Source organism: Mustela nivalis (assembly GCF_964662115.1).
Source record: "Mustela nivalis genome assembly, chromosome: 1".
Taxonomy (NCBI): domain Eukaryota; kingdom Metazoa; phylum Chordata; class Mammalia; order Carnivora; family Mustelidae; genus Mustela; species Mustela nivalis.
The window spans coordinates 214,476,348-214,496,075 of record NC_139020.1 but is presented as its reverse complement, the minus strand read 5'-3'; the positions used below and the strand labels follow the sequence as shown (position 1 = coordinate 214,496,075).

The 19,728-nt window shown below is 48.8% G+C and overlaps 1 protein-coding gene across 3 annotated transcripts in view; it reads right to left on the bottom strand.

The window, feature by feature from the left end:
* Window positions 1-19,728, bottom strand: part of LOC309867245 (zinc finger protein 124-like) — a 49,043-nt gene that overhangs the window by 23,071 nt on the left and 6,244 nt on the right. The window contains exons 3-4 of one of the 3 annotated variants that reach the window (XM_082735843.1): window positions 14,781-14,961; window positions 11,416-14,368 (exon numbers count right to left, since the gene is read on the bottom strand). The exons of 1 other annotated variant lie outside the window; for it this stretch is intronic. In XM_082735843.1, the coding sequence (XP_082591969.1) occupies window positions 12,304-14,368; window positions 14,781-14,961 (2,246 nt within the window). In that variant the 3' untranslated portion in view covers window positions 11,416-12,303. Of the gene's footprint in view, window positions 1-11,415; window positions 14,369-14,780; window positions 14,962-17,856; window positions 19,331-19,728 lie in introns of those variants that run through there. One more of the 3 variants, XM_082735844.1, reaches the window with a different exon arrangement.

The window sequence follows — 19,728 nt, the reverse complement described above, 5'->3', positions numbered from 1 at the left end:
CCAGTCAAGAACCGCGCATGAGACACCCCGAGGCCCGTGTAAGACCCAGGAAGGCGGAGTGAACTCTGGGACCCACGCAGCAGACGCCTACGCGAGCGACACAGACCAGGGCTGCGGAGCCACACGGCAGCCGCCACGGTAATGACCACACGGGCCCCGTTCCCTTGAGCAATTTCAACAGAGCCAAAATCAAGCCATCCACGCTCGGTGAGGGAAACGGGGCGAGAGCTGCGAAGGAAAAGCAGCAGAACAGCAGTCCCGGGGGCAGCACCCTGGGAGCTGCTCACACCAGATGGTGAAAATCTTACCCGGCAAACGCGGCACAGAAGTCTGCAGGGCTCGCCAGCACTGGCGTCACCCGGCAAGAAGGTGGGGAACCCCCTGCATCTTCCCCCCAAACCTGATGAACAGGGACACTTCCTGGACTGAGACACTTTTCCCCCGAGGGGACATTCTCTGGATAAGCCCCAGAATAACACGAGAATCCGCAGGAAAAGGAAGACGTGACCCACTGGCCACCCGGCCCGCTCAAGGGGAAGCAAGGAGGCAGAAAGCATTCAGGTTTTTTCCACCTGCTGCACCTAAGGCTGCCTGAGAGCGAGCTGTCCACGCCGAGCTGGACGGGGACAGTGCAGCCACGGGGCTCAGTGACAGGCAGGCTCTCCCTGAGCCCGGAGCTCCTGGGCAAACGTCCTGGAGGTGAAAGGCATGTCCTCCCCCGCTCTGGGGGGTGTGGAAAACGGCGGCTGCAAAAAGGGCCCCTGCCCCCTTCCACCAAGCCAGGACTCACGGGAAGTCCCCCTTGTCCATCCGCCCCACGGCCGGCCACAGACACCCCCCAAATCCACACTCTGGGCCACACCCACGATTCGCTCAGCGGCCGGTCCCCACGGACCCGAGGTCACAAAGTGCTCGCTGTTCCAGGGCTGCTCTGGCTTCTCCTTCCTGGCGGGTCTTCTGCTCACAGCGGGGGTCGCACTGAGGTAGCCCCGCCCCCAGCGCCACAGTGCCCGCCCCCCAGGCTTCGCCCTCATTCTTCTCAATACAAGTCTCTCCTCCCTAAATTCGAATGTTTCACTGGACACCGGTGTGACCAGCTGCCCAGCACTGTCCCTTTCCCGCCCACACTTGACCCAGGCTACTGTCCTCCCCACAGGCCCTGGGCTGCAGGGGGGCACTGGGGGCATGCACAGAGCTGGTGAAAAAGGCCCTGGGCCCCTGAGCCAGAGGCCTTCCTTCGGCGTGGGGCCGATCCTGACCCTGGGCTTTCCTGCTCAGCCACAGGACACAAAAAAGTACAGCTCTGGCTGCGGGTCCCTGGAGACTCTGGAGGATGTGTGACATCGGACCTTGTCTCCGCTGGAACTTCTCTGCAACCAAGTGCCTCAGCCAAGCCCGTATTTGAGTTCACCTCCCAGGTCCACCATGGGTCCCCCGACCCTGATTCCCAGGTTTACGGCCCCGTGGGGAGTGGTCCCCGCCTCCCGCCAGCAGGCAGGGACTCAGGTGCTCACAGGATTCCCAGCACGCTGGGATGGGGCAGGAGGTCGGAACCCCACCCCGACGCCAGACAGGCACTTGGATGGGACGCCGGGACCCCACCCCGCGGGATGGGACCCCTGGGCCCACTCGCGGGGATGCGACAGGACGCCGGAAAGCACGACACGGCCCACCGCGGGTTATCGGGTGGGACCACAGGGCTCTCACGAGGAGAGGGGACAGGACGCCGGGACCCCCACCCCTGACCCAGGATAGAGACTCGGGTCGGGCCCGCAGGACGACGACGAGGACGGGGGACAGGACGCCGGAAGCCCATCCCGCGACCGAGGGCGGAGACTCCGGACGGGACCCCCAGGGCCTGGAGACCGAGACCCACCGCCACTTGCGGCCGGATGCAGCCCCTCCCCGTGTCGCCCGAGCCCGCGACTCACCATCTCCGGGCTCCGCTCCGTGCTCTCCAGGACTCCTCCACCCCGCACTGCAGCCGGGTCAAGTGGGCGCCGCGCGCTCCGCACACCTCGGCCGGCTCCGGGCAGCTGAGCTGTACCAGCCCGCGGCGCTGATCGGACAGCCTGCGGCTCCTCGGGTTCTCATGGGCCGTAGTCTAGGCACCGTCCCCCCATGGCCCCTAATTGGGCAGAAGTCCGAGGCCCCGCCTCCCGGATGCAGAGTGAGGCTTGCGGTGTGCGGGCGTCCCACCTGCCTGCCCCGAGGTTGACTCCCCGCGCAGGGCGACCCCGGCCGGCTGACCCGCCTGCGACCTCCTCCCGCACCGGGAGTCCAACTCCGTTTCCCCGCGGAGCCTCCCTTGTGCGGCGCCCCCATTGGGATTCGACAGAACAGAACCGTCCGTGGTCGGCACCGGGATGAGGGGACGTGCACCTGTCCTCGGTATTCAAGCACAACCCCGGAGCCAGTGACGTCACCGTGGGAAGGCGAGGCCTTCCTGGGTTGGGGCCTGACCTGCGACCCCGCGAGGCCCTGCCCTCCACTCTCTCAGGGATCCTGCGGCCCAAGCCTGCAGGGTCGCAGCTGGGACACGTTGGAAGACGGGTGTGCGCGTTGTACCCTGCCAGGAAGGCCACGGCAGGTCCAGTCTGCAGCCGGTCCCTGCGAACGTGGACTGTAGGGCGCTGTCGCCTTTGTTAGGTCGGGACGTGGTACGGCGGGGACAGACCCCGGACACCGCGGGGCACCGAGCTGCGGACTCCTGATTTCGGGCGCAGGTCACGAACTCAGGGTCAGGTGGCCTCCGGATCCTGCTCGTCCCTGTCCCGCCCCCTCGGCCACTCCCCGCCCTCACTGCTCTCGCTCGCTCTCAGATAAATAAAATCTTGGGGAAAAAAAAAAAAAAAAAAGGAAAGGAAAAAAGGCATGAGCTTATGGTCTGGGAATTGTGTCTTCCTTTTTCAAACAAACTTGAGGACAGAACAGCCAGGAAACGAGGCCTCGTGGCGGCCGCCGAGCAACTTTTTTCTACAGATTAGACTCCTCTGTATCTTCACGGAAACGGACTCTCACCCCAGCGTCCTGTACTTCTGAGATGCCCTTGCAGCGCGTCACGTGACCCTCCGTTCCCTTTTGTGGGTGACAATTCTAGGTCTGTGTCCCTGCTGCACTCTGTTCGTCCGTCCGCGCCGGCGGGCCTGGAGCGGTAACCCACGTCCGCGGGTGTTGAACAGCTTCTCACCTCGCGTTCATGCACACGTGTCTGCTTCCATTTAGGTAGGTCGGGGATACTTGGGTCACATTTTAATTACATGTTTAACTTCTTGAGGAACCACCACGCTTTTCCCCACATCGGCTGCCCGGGTTCACATTCCCATCAGCCAGGCGCAGGGGCTCCCAATTCCCCACATCCTCGATGAGGCTTGTTTTCTGAATTCTGGATCCTAGCCCTCCCAGTGAGTGGAAAGTGGTATCCCCTTATGGTTTTGACTTGTTTCCCTTAATGGGGAGAGTGCTTTCCCGCGTTTATGGGCCATCGCTACAAAGAAAATGTGTTGTCAAGTTTTCGTTCAGTGCTTAACAACATTGCTTGAGTTTTTGTATGCACATAGGAATTCTTTGTGTATTCTGGATACTAAAATCCTACGTATGTTATTTGTGGATCTGTTCTCCCATTATTGGGGTGTCCTTTCAATCTCTTGATAGCGACCTTTGATACCCCAAATATTTTAATCTTGCAGAAACCTAATTTACCTACTTTTCCTTGTGTTGCTTGTGGTTTTCCTTTCCCATTTAAGACCTTACTGAATGCAAATTCATGAAAATTTCTCCCTGTGTTTCTTTCACTCTTGGGTTTCCCAGGACAGCTTCTTTAGGGCTGGGGATACTGTACAGAGTTGTCTAAGGCCTGGAACTGAGATGCATTTGATAACGCACACGTCCCTAGATAATCGTTCATCGTGAAAGGCCAGGAACTTAAAGGAGTTTCTATTTTAACTGATGACCTTTGATTTCTATGTGAATATACTTCTACGCTCCCACCCTTTCATCATTATCTTACAATATGGTGAGTGTTTAATGCATGATCATATTAGGGTAAGTCCCTTCACTTCATTATTCAAAAAGAATGGCTATTTTCTCACATTTGTTCTTATTTATAGAATTATACAATGGGATTTATGAAGTTCCAGGGGGAAAATTGGTTATAATATTGGTGGAATTCTATTAAAATGATTCAGCTCTCTGGTAATTATACACATCATGGCAACATTGATTAATCGTTTCTTAGAATATGCACCAGATTTGCATCTGTTTTGGTCTTTTTCGATGTCAGTGAATATAACTGCACAATGTTCACATTAGATTCTCTTCCTTCATAAGATTTACTTCGATAATTGAATAACTTTTTTTTTTTAAAGGTTTTATTTATTTATTTGACAGACAGAAATCACAAGCAGGCAGAGGCAGGCAGAGAGAAGAGGAAGCAGGCTCCCCACTGAGCAGAGAGCCCGATGTGGGGCTCGATCCCAGGACCCTGGGATCATGACCTGAGCTGAAGGCAGAGGCCTTAACCCACTGAGCCACCCAGGTGCCCCTGAATAACTTATTTTAACTTTTATACATATCACCCTTTAAATACTATATTTTTCATACTGATTAGAAATGGAAGGACATCCTGAGCACAACCTTAAAACCTGTTAATTATCTTTTCTCTTTGATGACTGTCAAAGCTTGAGGTTCTATGTACACATTGGCTTTGGCTATGAAACAGGATAAGGTCCTTTTGTCCACTGTAATTTTACACCCACATGTCCTGGTTTTGGCTGGGAGATCTACCATTCTGCTGAAGGGGACCGGAGTGATGGGTATTCATGATGTCCATACAATTCTACTGAGCAAGTGACTCTAAGCACATTTACGTATGCATTCTTCCATATACTGCATTTTGGAGATGCCCTTCAAGAGAACTGGATAACTTCCTTCATCTCTACCCTCCCCTACCCTGAGATACATGTGAACAATTAGCCTCCAAGCGAATGGCTCACTGATACACACCTGAAGCGTCTCTTAACTAAGGTTTTACTAGACGGTAATAAATGACCTTTTCCTAACCACAGCTAGCCCCTCAAGGACCTGGGAAACTTGGTAACAAATTCCTTAGACAGATGTGCTATCCTTAAGTCCCTCCCAACTTGAAAGTCTATCATTAGGCAGTCCTCACAACCCTAGGGCAGCTCTTTCTGCCCACAGCTCCTATCACCATGCTTTTTAAACCACTCTCTGCACTGAAGACATCTCAAGAATTCTCTCTCGACCACAGTTCACATCTTTCTGGCACTGAAATATGGGGCTTGATTCTTCTCACCTGGACTCCAAGCCTCAGTGCAAACTTGGCTTGCAAATTCCTTCCCTTCCTTTACTTCCATTTCAGCGACGTTTCAAGGAGTTGGTCCATTGCTCAGGCTGCAATCCTGTAGCCCACGGTTACTGTTGGGGTGGGGAAAGCCTGCCTCTTGGCTAGAAGTTAGTGCCAGGGCTGGAATGGTTTGATGCCCTCTCTTTATTCCTGTCCTTAAACAAAGTTGTCTGTCTTGGGCACCAGATAGCCAAGTAAGTAACCATGACAGTTGCTGATCTTAAGACTCCCGTGTGAGGTTTCCTCCTCGTTGGTCTACTGTGATCCCTTCACATACTTCGTCTAGCTGCTTTTGGCCATGAGACCTTTGCTCAGAACTGGACAAAACCAGTAACTGATTAAATTGAAACCCAACGAGGAGGGTTCCTAGGGAAGTTTGATGTAAAGACTACGTGTGTTGAAAGGCCACTTAGAACATCATGGATTCGTGTCTTTTGTTTTCGGCAACATCTCCTATGCTTCCGTGAGTGTAATACCATTACCCGAGCAACACATGATTGAACAGCTGGAAATTGGAATGGGTCCCCCAACAATTTTGTAATTCAAGGAACACCATGACCTATTCTGCGTGGATGAGATGGTAAAATCACTCCTGGAGCCAGGGGGTGCCCCCCTCCATGCGGCTGACTGTAGACTGATGGACGTAATGGGTGGCCTCACCACACTTATGATGGGACTGGCTGATGCACTTGGGGATGCCCTATGTCTGGGACAAGTCTTCTCCCACTTCCCAGTAACTCCTCAAGAGGGAAGAAGAGGGCTTCTTAATGGTTTTAACCCTTAGCCATGATTTGCCCCAGGAACTGCCTCTAGTGATAGAAAATGGCAAGTAGAGCCTTTAGCGAAGCCGACAGCAGCCACATTAACAAACCAGGTATGCACTATGTGGAATACCCCAAAATGGGACAGTTAAGCCAAAAGGCAATTCTACACTGGGGAAAAAAGGAAACCGTGACAGCACGGGAACCAACTGCACACAGCAGTTACAGAGGCTACCATCAGACGTTTGCTCACAAGTCAGTGTTCTCTAGGCCACGGGAGGGTTCACTACTGAGTGGACAAGGAGGCCCAGAATTACACGGCTGGCTCCTAACAGAGCCCAATGGCTGTGTGGCTCTAACCTTAGCCATGGCTTCCCCCAGGCCAGATAACCACTGCACTCTGGGTTTTGCCTGGATGGACAGACCCAGTATTAAAACCGTTATCAACCCAGACAATCTTTCACGTTGAAAACAATGGTGGACTCGTGCTGTTTCACTGGTGATCACCTAGAGTCCACCTTTACTCCCCTTTAGTACGAAGGGTTTTGTTTTGCACAAGGAAGCTCTTCATAGTAGTCAAAGCCCTAAATTACACTCAAAATAGCATTTCTCTATTAAAGACTGAAGTAACACAACTGTGCAAAGCACGTGTGCGACACAGAATGAAGTAACACAACTGTGCAAAGCATGTGTGCGACACAAAGCAGGAGATGTCTTAGCTACTGCACAAGGTGGATCTTGTGCTGTGACAGAAACAGAATGCTATGTATACATGGTGGCGTGTCCCAGTAGTATTTCTGGGTTCCCACCTGACCTGAATATTCAACTAGGACCTTGAACAATCCCTCTTTCTTTTAGCGATGGCTGAACTTGAAACTATAAGATTTTTGGTCAACGATGAATCCACTCTTATTTGGGCTTCTGCCTCTTCTTCCTTTTGTTACAATAAGTACACTTTGCTCTTTTCTACCATGACTCTCCACCTAGTGCCAAGACCCCTTCAACGATGTTAGGTCAAGCCAGCAGATCATCCTCTCCACTAGGGCAGATCCATACTTGTGGTCTCCCTCCAATGCAGCTGCCTCTGCCTTCTTAAATGCTCTCTCAATATGTAAGTCCCTGGCCAACTGAATGGCGTCCACAGGTGGGGACACCTCTACAACCCCACGGAGCGGGAAGACATCACAGAAGACCTTCCATCATTGATAACTGTAAGATTTAAGGGTCACAACTGCTCAGGAGGAAGTGATGTGGAGAATTAATGCAAAAGAAAAATCCAATTTCCTGGCAACCTACAAACAAGTCCTTGAGACGGCCAGAGTGACATTCCTCTAGGAACTCACTGCCTCGATTTTCATACTTTGCTACAGGCAAAAAGCAACCTTAGCTCAACGTTAGCCCTACTTCCATGATCCTGTTAACCTCCTTGAAGATATAAATATTCCTCAGGAAACTCCCTTCAACTCTACCCCCCAAGACATATATTAACAATCACCCTCCAAGCATAAGGCTCACTGATACAAAACCAAAAGGTCTCAAGACTAAGGTTTTACTACATAGCAATAAATGCCTTTTACTAGTAACAGCCAGTCCCTCAAGGTCCTTAAAACATTGATACTGAATTTCTTAGAGACTGATGCTAGCCATAAGTGCCCCTCAACTTGAAAATATATAACCGGACAACTCCTCCTAACCTCAGGGCAGATTGCCCCATCCTTGGCTCCTGTCCCCATGCTTTGATAAAACTACCCTCTTTGCACCAAAGACGATTCCAAGTTCATTCTTGACCATCAGCCTCCAGACCCCATCTCTCTGGACCTGAGCTGGCCTCCGAACAACTCCTTTTGAACCTGACCTATTCCTGTTCAAAAGTGGGTTTTAGGAATTTCTTTTTGTTCTAAAGAAATGGGATCCCAGACAACAAAATGCTTTGAGGGTATCCCTCTGTCCCATCTTGTGGCGTCCTCTAGTGTTATATTTACAAAAACTACCTCTCCTCACATGCGCTTCTAACTAAATGGACTAACTACACAAGAACGTAGAACATCAATAGTCCTTATGGGGAACTTCTGATCTCCCCAAATTGACCCTTATCAAAATTCAATTTAACAGCCAAGACTACAGTGGTCAAAACCAGATCCAATGCCTGCTTCCATGGCTATTTGGGAGATTTCCAAACGCTATCAGGACCTTATGATGCTTCTCTGCAAAACAGGATTTCTAAATTCACAGAGGCGAGCCACTGAAAGGCATAAATATGGTTTTTGATCCTCTTTGTCCCGTCCCCATCTTCTCAGTCTCCGGAGCTGCCACCCCCTGGTGTTCAGACCAGGCCTCCAGTGGCCTCCTCCTCTTTTCCCTCTACCCAATCCTCATCTCCTGTAACCCACCCCCCACTTCTTTCTCTGAAGGTCCCTTTTCCTCAGATTCTCTTCCAATTCCTTCCTCTCCTGAACCTGTTAAAAGAGGCACAATTGGGGGGCGCCTGGGTGGCTCGGTGGGTTAAAGCCTCTGCCTTCTGCTCAGGTCATGATCCCAGGGTCCTGGGATCGAGCCCCACATCTGCTTCCTCCTCTCTCTGACTGCCTCTAGCCTACTTGTGGTCTCTGTCTGTCAAATAAATAAACTCTTAAAAAAAAAGAAAAGAGGCCCATTTGGGGTTGCAAGTAACCTCAATTCCCTGCATTTGAGACTGAACCATGAGCCACAGTTAGCATTTCCCAATGTGGCTGAGGATCCCCAGAGGTGTGGTGAACAGTTATTCAAATTTATTTCTAGGAATTACTTCACATGCTTGTTGGTGAGGGCCAGGCCAAACACTGGGTGTCTCTGGCCTGATAGGAACATATTAAGAAGTATTAAGGGAACAGCATGTTTCTGCAGGAACACTAGAACACTTGCTGGAAATACTACTGAGCAATTCTACTATCTTCCCTCAAGCCTGCTGAGTGGAACAAAATTCAAACTTCCACACAAAAACCTGATGGGCCTTTTCAGGATGATTAAAACTGACTTCAAATTGTTTTTAAAGAAAGTTAAAAAAAAATGTATTCGCCAGAGAGAGATCACAAGTAGGTAGAAAGAGAGGAGGAAGCAGGCTCCCTGCCAAGCAGAGTGCCGGATGTGGGACTTGACCCCAGGACCCCGAGATCATGACCTGAGCCAAAGGCAGAGAGAGACCAAACACACTGAGCCACCCAGGAACCCCTTTCTTTTTTTCCCCTCAATTTTCAGTTGCGATGTGTGAAACAGTTATGAAACCAGTACTTTCTGCGATTACGACAAAGAGCCAGGATACTGGAGAAAGCCTGTTACACACGTAAGGGCCGCAGACACCCGTATCCTTCCAGCTGGCCGCGCCAACATTCTCTGCATTCCCAAACCAGGGCTCTAAGGAACTGTGGGGGCTGTTCCCAGGGGTCCCTTTTAAACAACTGGTGGGACCATCTGCACATTGGGAATGAGTCTCTGCCCTTGACACCAGAACTACCCTCCTGGGGGCCAACTCCCTCACACAAGACCCCGGCCTACAAGGACTGAAACAACTCCAACAGGGGGCCCTCTTCAAAACATCTCCACAGGTCGCTTCCTGCCTCTCAGCCTCTTCTTTTCTGGGCCCTTGGAGAGATACTCACCTTCTTCCCCTCTGTTGCTTCTCCTCTCTTCATGTGTGCACCTGACATTCCTTAGAAAAATAAATGCCAGAGTCTGGTTCCCTCCAAATGGGCCCATAATTCCAGAACTGGGCAGCAATGATCAAAACGATCAACCAGGAGAAGTGAACGACCTCCTGGCCTCTTCTGCACGTTCCGTCTCTGATGGCGCCATGGGGTCTGTTCCTACTGGATCTGCTACCTTGTTCTTTACGGGCAACACGTTCAGCTGAGATTGGCAGAACCCACAGTATGCCTCATAAAGATAAAACTGTATTTTTCAAAATCTCTTGGGAGAATGAGACAATAGTCTATAAAGATGCACTTCAGGCATCAAGCCCATGATAGAAGATTAAAAGCGTTAGTGTCTCATGATCTCCCAGCACTACTCCATGTAACACTGTCTTCCTGGTGAGAAAACCCAATGGTTGGCAACGGACATCTATCCAGGACCTCTCAGCAATTAAGTAACATGTTCCTGCCTCCACACTGTTGTTTCTAACCCCACGGACCACGGACATCCATTGCCACTAGAGGGAATTTTCCATCGTAACTCACCTATGCACTGGATTTGGGATTCCAGCTGGTAAGTGTAGCGAGTTTTTGCTTCCACTTGGATAATACCCACAGACAGTCATGCCGCAGGGAACTGCAGAGTCTTCTGTACTTTCCATGGACCCCTAAGGCAGCTCTGGATGGTGGATAATCTTCTGCATCTCTACTTTGACACACTATGGAGACAATTTCATTCTGTGCCCTTCAATGGAAGGCATCATCTACTTGTTGAAACTTTTAGTTTTAAAGGCACATAAAGTCTCAAAAAACTAAAGTTTCCTCAAACTCAAGATAAACACGTAGGGTATCTGATCTTGCAACCAGACCACACTGGGATCCAGACAAAACCCCTCATCCTTAATGCAGACACATCATGTTTTGCGTCCCGGTGGCATTATGGGTCACTCTTCTAAGGAAAAAAGACTTTTCATAGTTTACTGGTGGTTATTTGAAAAAGCACGAAGGTAGTAAACATTATCTTGGGTGTGCTTCTGCGAATCCTTTCTCTTTGTAAGATGTTATTTGATGACTACTTATTTTACATGATCTCTACATAGACTGTGGGGATCGAACCCACAAAGCCAAGACTGAGAGTTCCACAATCCATCGACCTAGTCGTCCAAGCACCCTGCAAATTCTTTTGAAGGCCTGAGACAGCAATACTATCCCATTTGATGTCCAACCCAACAGGGTGAGTTACACTCTCTCCTTTTGCCAAGGGTAAAACCACAAATACTAGTCCAACTGGTATGCTACTGGGGTACCTCAGGACTTTGGAATATTATGGAGACCATGAAATGTTGTTACATCCAATGTCAATAAAACTGAAGAGCCTCCCTTGCCTAAAATTTATTTTGGCAGGAGTTCTGGCTATTATTGGCACTGGGCACACCAGACTTTGGCTCCTGGGGTCCAGAAGAACGCACCTCACTGATATTTCCACCACCATCATTGACCGCAAGAAAAGCAAAGCAAAACAAAACAAAACAAGCAATTCTGAGCAATGGTCAAAAGCACATTCGTAGAAGTCATATTTGGAACAAAATCAACCAAAGACACCAAAAATAACTCTCAGAAGAGATGAAAACAACATAAAAATTTAACAACTGCTCAATAAAAGGAGAGAGCTTATGTGAAAACATGCATTGCAATAATGAAGATAGAAAATATAGAGGCGATTCAGAGTCAAGAAATTCCGGTTATTAGCAACAGAGAACAGAAAAGAACTTTCATCAATCAAAAAGTCTCATGTGATGATCATAGATTGGGAAATTTTGGGAATATGAACTTCAAGTTTTTTTCTAAAATTATTTAAAGTTGTACACACACACCCCTCCCATATACACATTCTTATCAACGTGAGTTTAAATGACATTTAATGGAAAAGAACCATGTTTTATATAACCAGGTGATTACTTCAAGTCTGACACAACAAAGTGCATGTCGTACAGATGTAGAAGACAACGGACACTTAGCACCATGAGTGTTTATATCAGAAACACAAACTAGAAATTAGACACTTTGCATTTCTATCATGGAGGAGGCACTTGCAAAAATAAAGCCATGTTTGCAACAATGAAATGATTTCTGTCCTGCCGCAATTGTCATGAACAAAATACATGACGTTCTATACGGGAAATGTTCCCCAAACTGTGTCCATTAGGGTTTGTCTCTAGTATATTGGCTCTCATAGGGAGATTAAATGCTTTCCCGCAATGTCTGTACTCCCAGATTGAGGAAATACTGGAAGGTTTTTCCATGGTTCTTAACTTCACAGGGTTTCAGATCACTGCACTCTCACAAGCATCCCCAAAGATTAGAGGGACACCTGAAGGCTTTCCCACAGCGTAGACATTCACACAATTCCCGTCTAGTGAGTATCATCACAGATACTTGCAGTTCTGTGTGATACTGGAATGTCTTACTAGAGTCCATAGATTCACAAAAGGTCACTGTCCACTGTGATTCCTCACGTGTTCCTGAAGGGAGTCGTGACCGGTGAAGTTCTCTCCCCAGTGTGTGTCTTCATATGCCCTCGAAGGGATGAGGGAAACTTGTATGCTTTCCCACACTCCTTGCATTCATAGGATTTAACTGTGTTGTGCGTTTTCAAATGATCTTGAAAACACTGAGGCCGACTGAACGCTTTCCCACACTCTGTACACTTAAAAGGTCTCTCCCCAGTGTGTGTCCGTGTGTGTGCTTCCAGGTGCGATGGACTCCTGAAGGCTTTGCCACAGTGGTGACATTCATAGGGTCTCTTCCTAGTGTGTGTCCTCATATGTACCCGCAAGGACACAGCACAGGTGAAGGCTTTCCCACACTGCTGGCATTTACAGGGTCTTTCCCCACTGTGTGTCCTCATATGAGCTCGTAGGTTTCCAGGAGAGGTGAAGGCTTTCCCACACTGCTCACATTTACAGGGTCTTTCCCCAGTGTGTGTCCTCCTATGTACTTGCAGGCGTCCAGGAGTTGAGAAGATTTTCCCGCACTGCTGACATTTGCGGGGGCTTTCATCATTGTGTGTCCTCATATGTGCTCGAAGGTTTGCAGGAGACTTAAAGGCTTTCCCACACAGCTCACATTTGAAAGGTCTTTCCCCAGTGTGTGTCCTCATATGTACCTGTAGGTCTCTGTGGCACCTGAAGGCTCTTCCACACTCCTTACATTCATAGGGTTTCAGGATACCGTGTGTGGCCATGTGACGTTCGAAAGCTCGATGCTTTCTGAAAGTTTCACCACACTCCTTACATTCCAAGTGTCCACCCTCGGTGTGCCATCTCACAGTATGTACTACAAGAGTGTGGTGACGAATGAAGGCTTTTCCACAGTGCTGACAATTATAGGGTCTCTCTCCACTGTGCTTCCACATGTGTTCTCGCAGGCATGAGTTATACCTGAAGGTCTTCCCACACTGCTGACATTCATACGGTCTCTCCCCCGTGTGTGTTGTCGTATGTTCCCGCAGATTTCCAAGATATCTGAAGGTCTTCCCACACTGCTGACATTCATAGGGTCTTTCCCCAGTGTGCGTCCTCATATGGACGCGCAGGTTTGTGTAATCCCGGAAGGATCTGCCACACCGGTTACATTCATAGGGTTTCACGGTACTGTGGGTGATCATGTGGCGTTTAAAATGTTCAGACTTCATGTAAGTTTTCCCACACTCCTTACATTCGTAGGGTCTATCCCCAGTATGTGTCCTCATATGGACTCCAAGGGCTGTGTGATATCTAAAGAGCTTGCCACACTCCTTACACTCATAGGGTTTCTTGACATTGTGTGTGGTCATGTGATGTTCAAAAGGCAGATGCTTCCTCAAACTTGGCCCACAGTCCTTACATTCCAAGGTTCTGTCCTTCTCATGTCTTCTCATGTGTGCTTCAAGGGAGTCGTCACCAGGGAAGGCTTTCCCACATTGCTGACATTTACAGGGTTTTTCCCGAGTGTGTGTCCTCACGTGTCTTTGGAGACGTGAAGAAGACTCAAAGGCTTCTCCACACTCCACACATTCATAGGGTCTCTCCCTACTGTGAGTTCTCATGTGACGTGTAAGGTAGGACTGATACATGAAGACTTTCCCACACACGTCACACGCATGGACTCTCTGTCCACAGTGATCCTTCACATGACCCTGAAAGGATGACCTGCAAATAAAACTTTTTCCACATTTCTGGCACTCTAAAGATTGTTTACTACCGTGACTCTTCAATTCTCTCTTCAAAGCTCCCCCAGTGTCCTGAGGTTCATAAGGTTTCTCTCCAAGGCCTGTGTCCACGTGAGGGCTGGGGCTCGAGACACAGCTGCAGGCCGACCCACATTCCTCACGGGGACTAGGTTTGTGTCCAGGGTAGGATCTTTGTGGATTCTCAGGGAAAGAACCATCTGTGAAGGCTTCTCTACACTTGGCGCAGTGACAGGACTTGTCTCCAGTAGGACAATCCTCATGCACGGTAAGACTTGTCATCTGCCTTCTGGTTTCTCCACATCGATTATCTTCACTGCTTTCACAGACCCGCTTCACCAAATGACCTCTGTTCGAAATGGGAAGGCACACTGTTATGGAATAATGATTTTAATTGATCTCTTTATTAATTATCTACTGATCCATATTAATGATTACTTGATACATAATGGCCGTCTTCAGTGAACGGCTGTGTTTGTGGCACTGTCTCCATGGTTACACTGAAACAAGCTTAATGTACTGGCTGAAGACTGAAATACTGTCAGAACACTCTAGGTTTCTCAGATGTTGTTTTTCTCACCATTATTTCCAACTGAATTAGTTTTCAGATGTTCAGTATCTAGAATGCATTCATCAAAACTTCTTCATGTGAAAGTCTGGATCATACCATTACTGAGGTGTGCTCTCGGCGATCCTATGATCTCAAGTTAGTCTCACCGTCTGCCCTGAGCCCCTCCTTCTCCTGTATGAGTGTGACTTACCTCAAACACCTTTCCTCGGTTTGGGTCTGATCTCCACCGTTAGGAAATTTCCAGTTTGCTCCAAAAACAGAGCACAAATCATTTCTTGCAAATAAGATGGTCTCGCCTTCACTGGGGAGCTCATTCTGCAGAACATTCTGCTGAGGACTTGATGCACTCCTTTTATCCTGAGTTATATCAACTGCAAAAATTAGGAGCAAAGTTCAATTTCTTGGGAATGACCTGATGTTTGAAGGTAAGAAAACAGGCTATAAGTTGATTTCTAGTCATTACTGATCCCAAAATGGAAACGAGGTTCATCAGGAATAGACAAGTAACCAAAGAAAAATCCTCAGGACTCTAGTGATTTGAGACTTTGGCAATAAGAGGAAAAGTCTATGTAGGGCAGCCTGTTTACTCAGAAATACTTCAAAATCCATGGCGACTAATGTGGAGGGAAGTATTATCAGAAAAGTAGAAAGGAACTGGGCAAGATACATAGCTTCACACCCTACTTCTACAAAGGAACACAGAAAGACTTGCCCCGTGGGCAAGGATGGATGAAATGTCTGACAGGAGGCCAGGGGAATGACAAAATCACCCTTCTCAGCACAAGGACGGAGTCCCGTTTCTAACGGACATGCACAAATGCTGTTCCCTTCTCCCTTCTCCGACTGAGGGCTGCTGGACCGTTCTGAAGGCACCGAGGCCATCGGGGGAGCCTGCCTGACTGCCCCAGCTGTCACTGGGAGGTCGGACGGTGGGTGTGGCTGCCAAGAACTCCCCATGAACAGCCCAGCAGGGGGGAGAATTTGAAGGGCCACAAGCAGTCTGGAAGATGGGCTCTTTATTCTTTGAGTTCATTGCTGATGGTTAAGTGTGGACTTTTTCTTCTTCTTGCTGGAAGCATAGTGACCACTCATTTTATGGTCAGGTCCCAACACGGTGTTTCAACAATCATCCGCATTACAAAATTCTTGACACATTAAGTGTAATTAAAATCTGTCACTATGGAAAACTAATACAATATTATGACTGTATTCCCTCTGCTGTACTTTCCATTCCCACATTTAGTTTTGTGTGTGTGTGTGTTCCAATATTCACTGTTTCTACCCCACACCCAGTGCCCCACGCAACAGTGCCCTCCTCCATTCATTCGCACCTTCGGTAAGTGCCGCTCTGGACCACTCAATCCCCTTCATCTATTTCTCCTCTCCCTCTGTACCCTCCAGTGGCACAAACACCAATTTCTTCTTGATAGTTTTAAGTCTGTTTCTACTTCCTGTTATTTGTTCATTCACTTTGTTATTTAGATTCCACACACAAGTAAAATATGGTGTTTGTCTCTCTGACTTATTTGCTTGGAAGAAAACCCGCTAGTTCCATCCACATATTCACAAACGGGAAGACGTCATCCTTCTTCCATGGCGGGGCAATCGTCCCTTATATGCGTTTTCCACATGTTCATTATCCAGTTCTCCCACTGACGGATGTGCGGGTCCCTTCCGTATCTTGAGTACTGCAAGTAACGCTACGATGAACGTCAGTGTTTTTGGTATGGGTAAATGCCCAGAAGTAGAATTGGACGATATGGTCCTTCTGTGGTGTTCTGTAGAAACTCCGTACTGCTTTCCATGTGGGCTGCACCAATTTACCTTCCCACCAGCAAAGGTGAGTTTCCTTTTCTCCACATTCTCACCAGCACTTGTTGTCCTGTTATCCTTGTCCTTCTCATACAGCCAACATGGCTGCCTTGAGGTGGTATCTCACTGCTGATTTGATTTGGACTTCCCTGATGATTTTCTTTTAAAGATTTTATTTATTTATTTGACAGAGAGAGAGATCACAAGTAGGCAGAGAGGCAGGCAGGGAGAAAGGGGGAAGCAGGCTCTCCGACGAGCAGAGCCTGATGTGGAACTCGATCCCAGGACACCGAGACCATGACCTGAGCCAAAGACAGAGGTTTAACCCACTGATCCCTCCAGGCACCCAGTCCACATTTCTCTTACCAGCTTGTGCTGCTTGGGACAAAGATATTCCATCATCCACTCATTGTTCATTGCCTCCGGGTATTTTGTGATTCCTCCCTGACCTTCTCTGTTGACCCACTGGTGTTAGTAGCATGCTGTTTGGTCTCAATATATTTTGCTTATTTTTATTTATTTTTATTTTTTTTGGTAAAGATTTTTAAAATTTATCTGTCAGAGTGAGTAGAGAGGGGGCACACACAGGGGAAGCCACAGGCAGAGGGAGAAGCAGGCTCCCCACTGAGCATGGAACCGTGACCCACGTGGGAGGTAGACATTTGACCAACTGAGCCAGCCAGGCATCCCAAGCTGCTTCCTGTTCTTATTACTGACATGTAATTTCATGCTGCCATTCTACAAACCTGAAATCATGACCTGAACCAAAAGCAGATGCTTACCTGACTAAGCCACCCAGGTGTCCCTACAGCCTTTCTCACTTCCTTTCTTGTTTTATAAAAGAAATATGTAAGCCCAATGTGGGGCTCAGACTCATGACCCTAAGACCAAGAGGCCAACGCTCTACCAGCTAAGCCAGCCAGGCCCCCCATATTTCACATTTGGTCCTATCTATGCATAAACCTAAAGATACAAATGATTTCACTACTTTGGTGTTTTAACCATCAGAATAGCTTTCTAAGTGACTTGTCTACTAATCTGATGTTTCCAGTTACCACAAACTCTTATATCCTTTCATAATTTTCCCGCTTTTATTTACCGCCTTTTCTTTTCCACTTAAAAAATAAGTTTTCTTTCCCACTAAAAGCAGCACATCATGATTTCTTATAGGGCCGATTTAATGGTGGGACGTCTGGGTGGATCAGTGATTTGAGCATGCAACTCTTGATTTGGGTTCAGGTCATGATCTCAGGGTCTTGAGATCACGCCGCACATCAGGCTCACACTTGGTGTGGAGCCCACTGAGATTCTCTCCCTTCCTCTCCCTCCGCCCGCCACCCTCCTTGTGCGTGTGCGCTCTCTCAAATATAAATAAGTAAAAGATTTTTTTTTTAAAGATGGTTGCCTGGTGATGAAGTTCTTTATTTATTGTTTGTTGGGAAACCCTTTTATCTCTTTCAATTCTGAGTGATGGACTTCCTGAGTAGAATATCCTCGGTTGTGGGTTTTTTCCCTTCAGCACTCTGAATGTATGATACCACTTCCCACTGCGTGCCATTTCTCTCCTGAATAATCAGCTAACAGCCTTATGGAGTTTTCCTTGTAGTTGAGAGTTTCTCCAGCTGGTTTCAGATAATCTCTTCATATTTCCTTTTTTCTCCATTTTATTGTAAATGTGGGTGTGCACCTCCTTTTGTTCTTCGCATTTGGCCCTGCTGAACCTCCCAGACCTGAGTATCTGTTCCATGCCCAGATCTGAGAACTCCTCACCCACAGTTTCTTCAAAGAAGTTTCTGCTCTTTCTTCTGTTCTCCTCCGTAGACCCCCATGAGGCAAATGTTCTCATCACTGCTGTGCTCAACAGGTCCCTGAACTTAATACGTCAGTTACTCATTTCTCACCATTACTGTAATTCTGCTCTTCGGCTTGGTTGCTTCCTACGTTCCCTCACCTTCCAGATCACGGGGAGCTGCTGGGCGTCCTCCAATGTGCTATGGACCCCCCTAGGGTATTCCTCACGTCAGTTAGGGGGTTTCTTAGCTGTGATTGGTTCTTGTTTATATTTTCTATCTCCTTGTTGTAGTTCTCACCGTGTCTAGCCACACTTCTCCCAAGCCTGGGCGGTATCTACATGACCACTACCTTGAATTCTTCTATCTGGTAGATGACTTAGCTCTCTATGATTTAGGTCATTTTCAGTGCTTTTATCCTATTATTTTCATTGCAACAAATTCCTCTAGCTTCTCCCTGTGCTGGCACGTATTAAGTCAGTCAGCTACATCTCCCGGTCCTCAAAGCAATGGCCTTTCCAGAAGACATGCCTTGGTGCCCTCCACCACAGCATACCCCGGCCACCAGGACCAGGTGCTCCAGGAGTATTCTGCTGTGGGCCCTGTGTGGCCACCTGTCACGGCTGAGACCCAGCTGCTACATGCACACTGTGTGGGGCTCGCACCCCTGCATGGCTGGCTGAGAAGTCCTGCTGTAGCCTTGCTGGGGCACTGATGAATGGGGGTCACCCTCAATATGTCTGTGTGCAACAATGCGTGGTGACTGCTGTGGGCGCGGAGGTGGGCAGCAGTGGGCAGCTGAGAGGCCAAGGGACCAAAGGCCTGAATGCGGCCAATGCAGGCTCCCTGGTCGCTAGGGTTAGCTTCTTCGATCACGGGACAGGAATCATGCTGGAGAGGCGGCCATCACACTTGGCGTTGCCTGACAGGGGTGGCAGGACAGGAGTCCCAATGGGGAAGACATCAGTCCCAAGGGAGGCTGGACAGGAGCTACTTTGGATGGGTTCCTCCAGGACAGGTGGGTTAGACGGGGTGGGTGAGTGGGAACCAGTGCCGAGTGGGGGGAACCAGTATAAGCAATGCACATGTGACCAGTCAGAACTGGCTCCCAGATGCAGCTGGCTATCTGGGGGACAGGCTGCAAGACAAAGGACACCCGTCAACATGTCAGTCCCTAGACGGCTCTCTGGGCCTCCAGTGTGTGCCCTAAAATTAGGCAATGAATCTTCACACATAACACAGGGACGTTTCAACATGCAGCTGTGTGTTCCGTCTTGTGCCAATGGATAAGAGTGTGCTCTCCGTCCACTGTCTACAGCCTCCATCCTTCCTGGAGTTGCGACCCACTGATGTTTTAGCTCCCAAACTTAAGACACACTGATTTTAGAAGGCAGGTGTCCCAGGCACTGGTCTTTGCACTGTGGTCCCCAGGACCAGGACGCCTGGTGTGGGGACTCATTTCCTCACTTCTCTGTACCTGGGAGGTCCCACACACTCCTCCACGTAGCCGCACTGGGGCTGGGCTTCCAACGACAT